The sequence below is a fragment of the Cervus elaphus genome, chromosome 10, assembly GCF_910594005.1.
Source record: "Cervus elaphus chromosome 10, mCerEla1.1, whole genome shotgun sequence".
NCBI lineage: Eukaryota > Metazoa > Chordata > Mammalia > Artiodactyla > Cervidae > Cervus > Cervus elaphus.
The window spans coordinates 17046854-17057146 of record NC_057824.1 but is presented as its reverse complement, the minus strand read 5'-3'; the positions used below and the strand labels follow the sequence as shown (position 1 = coordinate 17057146).

The 10293-nt window shown below is 52.7% G+C and overlaps 1 protein-coding gene across 2 annotated transcripts; it reads right to left on the bottom strand.

Moving 5' to 3' along the window:
• Positions 1–95: 95 nt before the first annotated feature.
• On the bottom strand, positions 96–4222 carry ELOB (elongin B). Of its 2 annotated transcripts, XM_043916034.1 has the most exons (5): positions 4063–4222; positions 3801–3935; positions 2489–2594; positions 1171–1266; positions 96–254 (listed from the first exon to the last, which is right to left on the bottom strand). In XM_043916034.1, the coding sequence occupies exons 1-5, from the start codon at positions 4063–4065 to the stop codon at positions 142–144; spliced, it is 453 nt and encodes a 150-aa protein (XP_043771969.1). In that variant the 5' UTR covers positions 4066–4222; the 3' UTR covers positions 96–141. The 2 variants fall into 2 exon arrangements, with proteins under 2 accessions (XP_043771969.1, XP_043771970.1); XM_043916035.1 differs by lacking the exon at positions 1171–1266 and having other exon boundaries at positions 4063–4221.
• Between the last annotated feature and the right edge of the window lie 6071 nt (positions 4223–10293).

Below are 10293 nucleotides of genomic sequence, written 5' to 3'. Positions count from 1 at the left end.
AAGGCTGGGCTGGAAGAGGCTGAGGGTGAGCCACATTAACAGGGAGGGGGATGCCTGAGTCAGGAGAGGGTGTGCAGAAAAAGGCAGCAACCAGGTGGACACCCAAATCTTTTATTGAGAGGGGACAGGTGGGGAGACCTCTCACTGCACAGCCTGTTCGTTGGCGCTGCTTCCTGAGTCCTGTGGCTTCATCACATCCGGCAGCTCAGGTGGGCTGGAAAAGGGCTCGATGCGCAGGGCCTCGAACGCCTCATCTGGGGGAGAGGAAAGGGGGCCTCGCTGGAGTTGGGGTGGCCTCCGCTGCCCTCCCCCAGCCTGGCCACGCGGGGGCCCTCTTCCTTACCCTCTGTCTCCTTGAGTGAGCCTCTGGGCTTATCTGCATCCACCTACAATCTCCCCCATCTCCCCATTCCCTTCACACTTCTTCCTGCTTCACATCATGCCATTATGTTGCTCCACATGTTTTCCTATGCTCCCTTTGTTCCCACATCAAGCTTTTTCTTGCCTTGCCCTCTGCCATTTAGAATGGCTGCTGCCTCCAGGCACCCAAGGGCATTCAGATACCACCTCGTCCCTCTTCAGAGAAACCTTCCCCAGGCACCCTATACAGTCCCTCTATGTTCCCAATGCCCAGGACACACAACCACCAGTTGGGAATGCCCCGTTTCTCAGGACCACTGCTCTACTAGGAACAGCGGGTCCCAGGATGCTTAACCTATCTTGTTCTCAGAGCAACTGAACTGCACTTTTTCTTCTGCATGAAAAACCTCTCCACCTGGCTCAGGATCTCAACCAATTAGGCTCCCTGGCCAATTGGTTGAAACTGGCCTCTACTGGGGAGATGATTATCTCTACTAGGAGCCGGAGATGCTAAACATCCTGCAGTGCAGATGACAACATCACCCAGAATCATCCAGCCCCAATGTCAACAGTGCTGAAGACACCTGGCCCAGCTTAATCACCTCTCCCCATTCTCTGGAAATGGTCTGCAAGGTGCCATTTAGCACTTGACTGTCATCACACCTCCCTACCTACGCAGCCACTTTGGGGGGTAGAGATCTGTGTCTCTACACAGGGAGACAACCCCCCCACCCAGAAGTGCGCTTTGTGAGTACAATCAGCCTGTCTTCAGTCCACACCACAGCCCCCATCAAAATGGCAATTCCTTACCTGAGGTGCTGCCACCCAAGGTGCAGTCACCACAACGTATGCCACAGCTGGGGGTCATGGGGAAAAACCACCTCACTGCACTGTGACAGTTTTCACCTGCAAGATGGTTGAGGTGCTGCAAGTCCATAGAGTGCCTTTGTTCAAATCAGAGGAACAGATACTTTCTCTTGGATACATGCACATACTTGCAGCCTGGCCTAGCTTAGGAAGAACACATGTACTTTCAGCCCTCCCCTACCTGCCTCAGAGAACACGTTTATAGAGCACACTGCACCTGCCTGCCCACCACTGAGACTCAAGGGAACCCACAGAAAGACCCAGAATTGCCTTTTCCTGAGCACTCGTGGGGTCTGGGTGCACGAGGGCTTGCGCCCTCACTGTGAGGCTGGTCCTGGAGTCCTACTCCTTTTTGGAGACCACGCCAGTCTGGGAGGCACGGGGCATGAAGTAGCTGTTCGAGGACACGGCTGCTGAGGCTTCACTTGCTTTGTCCTCAACAGAACAGGATATTTGTGAGGCTAAAGTGTAACTGAGGCTATATGCTCCCTCCTGAGCCCTCGCTAAGATTTCTTACAAGCTATAAAAATAAACTTGTAACTTCATCCAAATTCACCAGCCCCTGGGTCTACAGCTGTGAAAAGACCCTATAACCCCTGTTTAAATTTTCAGAGACAAAGGATAAAATTTAAATCTTTTTCTTGGGAAAAAGAGATACACTGGAGCAACATAACCACCCCCACCACTCAGGTATCTAAGCTTTGGTCAGGCTGGCACGTGGTTGAGGACAGGACCAGCTCTGAGGGCAAGAAAGGGCAGAACCCAATCTAACCTCTGCAGGCTCAGCTCACTCACCCTTAAAATGATCCTAATAAAAGTCTGCCCAGTACAGAGATGCACCATGGAAACAGCAGGTGGCATGGCTCAAATAAGGTGGCCCCGCTCAAACAAGGGCCTGGCAGCCTGCATCTGGGCTGGGGGGTCCCCACGAGACTGACAGCAAGCCTGGGCATCCGAGGCTCCCAAATGGGGACGGCAGTGCTTACCCCTCAGGGCTAGCCAGAGGACTGGACCGGACAATGGAAATAAAATGCAGAGTGCAGGGCCAGGCCCTTAGTCTTCTGTAAGTGTAAGCCAGTACTGTGACTAAGGATCTGTGAATCTTCCAAGTAATGGGTTTCAGTTTCCACAAGCATCTCACATGCTTCACATTGCTTGTATTTGGTGTACCGGGAGACAGGGTTCACGAGATTTGGAGGAACAACTACAAACTGAACACCCCTTTCACTGGCTGTTTCCACCCTGTCGCTGCCCCTCTCACCTGCCCTGAAGGCTAGCCCCACAGTGGCAGGGGCCTGAGGCCGTGCTGTCTGACTGGTGAAGCCACACTCGCCCAACGTCTTGCCGTCGTCCAGAAGCTGGTCGTCCTGAGGAGAGAGGAAGGCAGGGTCTTAGGAGAGGCCCCAGGAGGGGCAAGGCACAAAGACTTCTCTAGTCAATAGCTACGCTGAAAGTCACAAGAGGGAAGAGACACAGCCCCAAGTAGGGCCCAGAACCACCCCAGAGTATGTAAGTTTCCAGGGCTACACCCAAGACTCTCCATATCAGAATCTCCCAGGATAGGGCTCTGGAATCTCCCCTGCTCCCCACCCCACCCCCTAACTCTAGGTGAATGCAATTCCAAGTGCCAGTGAACCAATCTGGCCACAGGTAGATTTGGTTGTACCCCAGCTCTACCACCTTGGACAAACAGGTTCCTCTTTTTGATGTGAAGTTTTCTTATCTGTAAAATACAAGTTATTGGAATTCTCAACTCATAGGGCAGCCAAGAGGCTTCAATGAGCAAAGGACACACAGTAGAAGGAACTCAGGCAGCAGGAAAGGTCCTTATCACAGAAATCCCAGTAGATAAGGAAAAAAAGCCTTTACAGACAAAGGGAGTGGAGCAAAAGATCAGTTTCCAGGCAGAAGCAGTTCAATGCACTAGGGTGAGCGACCTCTTGCTGACAGACTTGAAAGAGGGGCCGACACTCCGGACTGCCCCCAAAACGCCAAACCCCAAGCCATCCTTGCTGAGTAACTGCGATCGGTTTGTAAGGGGAAACGGAGGAGGGCAGGGGGCTTTTAGAACATCACCAGTAAACCGGGGAGTAACAAACAGTTGTTGGGGGAAGAAGTGGTGGGACCTGACGCATTTCAACACCCTCCGTTTCTTTACATTAAGGAGTGTCTGGGCCGAGGGGCGAGGGATAGGCTTTCAGAGGATTAAGAGCATCGCGGCTGAAATCCTGACTCTGCCAACGACCTTGGATTGGTCAACTGGCCACCTCCGAGCCTCAGTTTTCTTCACGGCCGAGCTAGGAAGTCAAGCGCCAGAATGTCGCAGGGGGACCGTAGTAAGAATGAGATGAGACGCCGGCCCTCGGCGCTCAGCATAGGGTCTGGCGCGAGCAGCTCACGCCCTCCTAATCGAGAACCCCGGTGCAGTGAGCGCTATCGGGGCTTCACCTCCCCGAGTTCAAGCAACGGCCCCACGCGGGGGAGTTCCGGCCCGCGGCGGCCGGTCGCCTATGTTTACATCAACGACGCTGCCGCCGTGCGCCCCCGGGCGCCTGGAACCTACGGGACAGCACCTTGTACAGCCGCTGCTCATCCGGCGGCCGCTTGAGGATACCCTCGACGATGCGCTTCAGCTCGAACACGGTGCTCGACTCCTTGGCGTCCGTGAAGATGGTGGTCTTGTGGCGCCGGATCATGAGGAACACGTCCTGGGGGCGGCGGGCCGGCGTGAGCGCGGAGCCGGGGCCCCCCCGCGCGGTCCCGCGCCCCCGCCGCCCCCAGCCCCGGCCCCGGCCCCGGCCCCGGCCCGGCGCCCCTCCCCCCGCGCCCGCTCACCATCTCGGCGGCTGCCTCTCCCCCTCGACGCGCCGGCGCGGCCGCGCTCCGCCCCGTTCCCGGCAGCCCGCGCGCCGGCCCCAGCGTGCCCCGCGCCCGACGGCCCCGCCCCGTATCGCCATTTTAAGTAATCCGCCAAGGGGGCGCTCCGGCCGCGTGTCTGGCCGCCATCTTGGCGCCGTGGCGCGGGCGGGGCCGGTTGGCGGAGTGGCGGAGGCGGTGGGAGTCGGGCGGGGACCGAGCGCGGGAGGGACTGTGGGCGGTGGAGCCATCTTGGTTGTGGCAAAGGCGAGGTCCGCGTGTTGATGCAGTCAGGCGGAGGCCTGGGCGCAGGTCCATCCTTCTTGCAGGGAATACAGGGCTGAAGTTCGCAAGTGTAGGGTGCCTCACGTCCCAAGGAGAGTGTATGAATGGTATGTCTTGGTCATCGCGGCGTCAAGACAGTCACATCACAGAGAGACCTGGGCTGCCGTAGACGTGGTATTCATCACAGTCAGACCTAGTAGTCTGACTCATGATTATGGAACTCCCTGGTGGCCATTTTGAGCAGGTGTTAAATTCTGGATCTTTCGGCCACCGTATCAGAAAACTGTACTGTCTCCCCCCACAGCCTAGGTTGTGAGGATTATTTAAACCAGTTTAGCGAGGCTTTAGACCCTGTAAGGACCCTTGGATGCTGTTGTTGGTGTGAGGCAGTGTGAAAGCAGCTCTTTGCAGGAAACTGCCCTCAGCAGGAAGCTCCTTTTCTTGTTACTAGCAAAGCTAAATTGTAAACAAGTTTTGAACCAGCACACACATCCCCTCCTTGAAACCATGCTTTACCCATCTCTAGGCTAAGCACACCTTTCAAATTTTTAATCGCACAGTGTCTTGCCATATTAGTTCTTTCCGCAAATCAAAAAAGGAGAAATGAAGAATTTAGCAGGTGACTGGATTGCTTCCCTAGCCTCTACTTCAGTAATCTGAACAAACTATGAACAAGATAGCCTCTAGAGGAAGAGCACAAGAAGTTGACTACATGGGTGAAACAGGAGGGAAGCGGGCAGGCACAACTTTTGAAAGAATGACATAACCAGAGGGCATAGCATAAACCGATTAGAACCAAATGGGTCCAAGGTAGCAGACAAATCAAGTTGACTAGACCTTGCTCCTCAGTATAAACTAATTATAACACAGCAGCAAGCTAATGTGAGCCACCATGACAGTTTGACCCTCAAAGATCTCAAAGGTTGACCCTCAAAGACCAAAAAGTGGGCAGTGGCTCAAACCCTGGAAATCTCCAACCCCTTCCCCAAAATAGTTGGAATAATCCTCCCACTCACTAGCCTGTCCCTGGAGTAGGAAATGGCAACCCACTCCAGTATTCTTTTTTTTTTTTTCCACTCTAGTATTCTTGTCTGGAGAATCCCATAGACAGACTAGCCCGGCGGGCTACAGTTCCTGGGGTCGCAAAGAGTCTGACACGAGTGAGTAACACTAACACATTAGCCTATGAAATTACCCAGCCCATAAAAGCTAACCACACCATATTTTAAGGCCACAGCACTCACCCTCTGCTGTGAGGGTGCACGCTCACATAGCCTGCACGCTATGGAGTGTGTTTCTTTCTGAATAAATACATTTCTTAGCTATCGCTTTGTGTCTCACTGAATTCTTTCTGATATGAGGTTTGTTAGGTCCTGAAACCAGGTCTGAGATCTCAGTTCGAAGACTATAGGTTTTGGCCGGGTTCAAGTCCCAAACTTGTGAGTTCAAGTCCCAAGCAACGTTTTGGCTGAGTTGGAGCCCCAGCACATGGATTCAAGTTCCAATCTGAGGTAGTTTCATAGGGTGATGATGACAATTCTGACACACAATCTCAAGGACTAACTGAGATTTCTTCCCTTTAAAAGTTTTTGGGGGAGGTTGAGTCCACTATCTCCCCAGATTGCCAGCATTCTGACCTGCCTCTTGAGAAACTTGTATGCAGGTCAGGAAGCAACAGTTAGAACTGGACGTGGAACAACAGACTGGTTCCAAATAGGAAAAGGAGTAGGTCAAGGCTGTATATTGTCACCCTACTTATTTAACTTATATGCAGAGTACATCATGAGAAACGCTGGGCTGGAAGAAGCACAAGCTGGAGTCAAGATTGCTGGGAGAAACATCAATAACCTCAGATATGCAGATGACACCACCCTTATGGCAGAAAGTGAAGAACTAAAGAGCCTCTTGGTGAAAGTGAAGGAGGAGAGTGAAAAAGTTGGCTTAAAGCTCAACATTTAGAAAACTAAGATCATGGCATCTGGTCCTATCACTTCGTGACAAATGAATGGGGAAACAGTGGAAACAGTGGCTGAGTTTATTTTTGGGGGCTCCAAAATCACTGCAGATGGTGACTGCAGCCATGAAATTAAAAGATGCTTACTCCTTGGAAGGAAATTTATGACCAACCTAGACAGAATATTAAAAAGCAGAGACATTACTTTGTCAACAAAGGTCTGTCAAGTCAAGGCTATGGTTTTTTCAGTGGTCATGTATGGATGTGAGAGTTGGACTATAAAGAAAGCTGAGAGCAAAGAATTGATGCTTTTGAACTGTGGTGTTGGAGAAGACTCTTGAGAGTCCCTTGGACTGTAAGGAGATCCAACCAATCCATCCTAAAGGAGATCAGTCCTGGGTGTTCATTGGAAGGACTGATGCTGAAGCTGAAACTCCAATACTTTGGCCACCTGATGGGAAGAGATGACTCATTGGAAAAGACCCTGATGCTGGGAGGGATTGGGAGCAGGAGGAGAAGGGGACAACAGAGGATGAGATGGTTGGATGGCATCACTGACTCGATGGACTTGGGTTTGGGTGGACTCCGGGAGTGGGTGATGGATAGGGAGGCCTGGCGTGCTGTGTGTGGTTCATGGGGTCGCAAAGAGTCAGACATAACTGAGTGACTGAACTGAACTAATTAAAAGCACCTTTCTTTTGCCACCAACACTTGTGAGTATGTAATTGATTTTGTGAGTGGCAAGCAGTAGGACCTCCATTCGATAACTAATTAGGCCATCGAACAGCCTAACTTGTTAGAAGCACCATGCATGGCCAAAGTTGGTGTTCCGTCTTCCCAGGCAGAGGGTGCCCTGGGCACCTACCTACTCTTCTGCCCAGGTCCACTGTAGCTCTTGAAGGGCATGTGGACTTCACTTCCCTGTCTGGCCATCCCTCATCCCTACTAACAGCCTAGGACTTCCTCCTTGGACACTCTCCTGTGTCACCCCAAATTGCAGTTACGCTAGCGCAAGGCAAGGAGGCTTTTCTCACAACCTCTCCCAGGGAGAAGGAGAATCTCATCCGGGTCATTGCTGGCATGTGCCAGAGAGGCATGCTGTGGCAGCACTGAGAAATGAGCCAGTGGTGATCCTGGATGCTGAGCAGCTCAGCAGTTACCGAGGCCACAAACTGGTAATTCTGTGGAGTGGGCGGAATCTGAAGATGCTGCTGCCTTGGCCCCTGAATCAGGCTGGTGGCTGGCCATGCAGGCTCTGGTCTCAGACCTGCTGAGATTCAAATCCTTGCTCTGGCACTAAGTGTGCAGCCTTGGGCAGTTAACCTCACCAAAGCCCAGTTTGCACCTCTCTGAAGAGGCAGAATAGCTGTTTGTAAAGTTTGTGGAGTCTTACTGTAAGCAGATGGGGCGGGGTGGGGGGTGGGGGGGGGTGTCCCTGGAGAAAGTGAACCTAGTATGGTTTTATTGACAGAAGAGAAGCCATTTTTGGCCTAGGCCATTTTGTGATCTAAGCCTGGCCTCAAGGCAACCCCCTTCATGAATATGCATGTACCCTTAGCTTAAAACTTCCCCACTTCTGCTGTCCAGGGAGACACTGCTTTTGAAGAGATACCCAAAGTGTTCTCCTCACTTGCCGCAAATAATAATGAATCCTTACTTCTTGGTTGTGTCTTTTTGCTCGATACCCACTAAGAAGCAAACCCAGCTTTTGGGTAATATCACCAAGAGTTAGTACTCAATAAATATAGATGTTTCCTAAACTATAGCCATAGTTATCATTTTTGACTTCTGACCTCTGGCTCCTCAGGAGTCCTCTGAAGCCCCTTTCCTTCCTGGGTCTCCTCCCTGCCTAGGCCTCAAGGCAGCCCTTCCCCTCAAATGGGATCTCTGTGCACCCTACGGTGCTGTGGTGGGGGGTCGGTTGCAGGAGATAACTTCCGTCCTCGTGTCAGTGAGTACAATGACACCTCCTGCAGGGAGCGTGGGGTCAGGAGAGGCTTGAGGGAGGTGTAGAGGTTCAGCCCCCAGCCCCCAGCTCTGTAGCTGGGTGCAGACCCTCCTCAAGATGGCAGGTGAGGCAGCTGGCTAGCTGCTCTTGCTTTCCTGCACAGGAAGTCCGCCTGGGTCCTTTCTGCCCGGTTGCTTCAACCACTCAAAGCTCACCATGGAAACTCTCCCTGGCTTCTAAACTAAATGTGTAGGGTCTCAGCTGGTGGACCTTCTCCTTTGCTCTATTTAAATTTCTTAAAATGTTATTAATAAATAGCAATCGTCAGGGACTTCCCTGGTGATCCAGTGGCTAAGATTGTGTGCTCACAATGCAGGGAGCTGGGGGCTTCCCAGGTGGCTCAGTGGTAAAGAACCGCTTGCCAATGCAGGAGATATAAGAGACACAGGTTTGATACCTGGGTCGGGAAGATCCCCTGGAGGAGGGCATGGCAACCCACTCCAGTATTCTTGCCTGGAGAATCCCAAGGACAGAGGAGCCTGGTGGACTACAGTCCATGGGGTCACAAAGAGTTGGACATGACTGAAGGGACTCAGCACGCACGTACTGGGTTTGATTACCTGGGCAGGGAACTAGATCCCACATGCTGCAACTAAGACCCAGTGCAGCCAAATAAACAAAATACTTATTAAAAATAAATAGTAATTGTCAATCACTGCTAGTTACTAGTGTGTCTTTCATTTCTAGCATTTTACAACTATTTTCTATAAGGGAAGTGACGTAATTCACTGTGGAATTTGAGTCCATGGCCCAGATTCAAATCTGGCTTCACATCTTGCCTGCTGTGGGTCGTGGGGCACATAACCTAGCCTCGTTGGGCCTGTTTCCCTATTCATGAAACGGGAACACCTCCCGAGTGTTCAGGGATCAGTTGAGAGCCCACCAATGCCTGGCACAACCCGCGTGCTCGCTGGGCAGATGGCTTGCTGTCATCTGAGTCATTTTTACTCTCCCAACAGCCATAATGGGGCAGATGTTACCAGGTCAGATCACAGATGGGGAAACAGGTGCATCAGTACTCCCGGGAGAGGCTGGGCCATCTGGCTGCAGCGCTACCAACTGGAGCAGGTGAACGGCTAAAAATACCTGCATGGACAGAAGCCCAGCGTCCTGTCCCCGGCAGGGGTGGTTCTCAGGACTACTCTGAATGCCCCTTCTGGCAGGTCAGGCAGGCTTTCTGAGGCCCGCGGGGACGGGGTGCAGCGTGAGACTGATGCTGGGCCCAGTTTACCCCTCACACACCCCCTCTGGGCTCACTGGCCTTGCTGATGGGCGGGATGCAGCGGCAGAGGGTGCTGTCCACTGAGCCTGCGGGCACAGAGGAGCAGTAGAGCCTGCACTACACCTCCTGGGCCCTTGTGCTGCCATTCCCAAGAGCCGCAACTGTGCCCCCGAGCCCGCGCTCTGCAACAAGAGAAGCCACCGCAAGGGGACGCTCACGTGTCGCAGCCAGAGAAAGACTGTGTACAGCAGTGAACGCCCACCACAGCCAGAATTTAAATAAATAAATAAAATATATAAATTATATAGAAATAAATTATATATATATAAAAGAAACACTGAGCTCTGAATGGGGACCCATTACTCTGATCATGGCAGGCCCAAGACTGAAGCATCCTGGCTTTTAGTCCCTGGCTTGTTCTGGTCTCAATGCCTTGGGAGGTGTCTTGAGGATGTTCTCTTGGCGGGCCCCAGGCTGAGGGCGGGATGGGAGGACAGTCAGCATCGCCCAGCCGGGGCTACTAGGGCCCCACTGCGACGCGCTCACAGCCTTTCGCCTGGCCCGCCACGGCCAACCTCTGCCTACGATGGAAGGCACTCAGCCTAGGGGAGGCGGCAGCCTAGAGCTCACTCGCTGTTCACAGACCCACCCTCCTTCCCAGCCGGGTCTGGCCCAGCAGCCACCACCTGCTGCAGTCACTTTTTTCCGCTGGGAGAAAAGAAAAAAAAAGGAGGCGGAGTT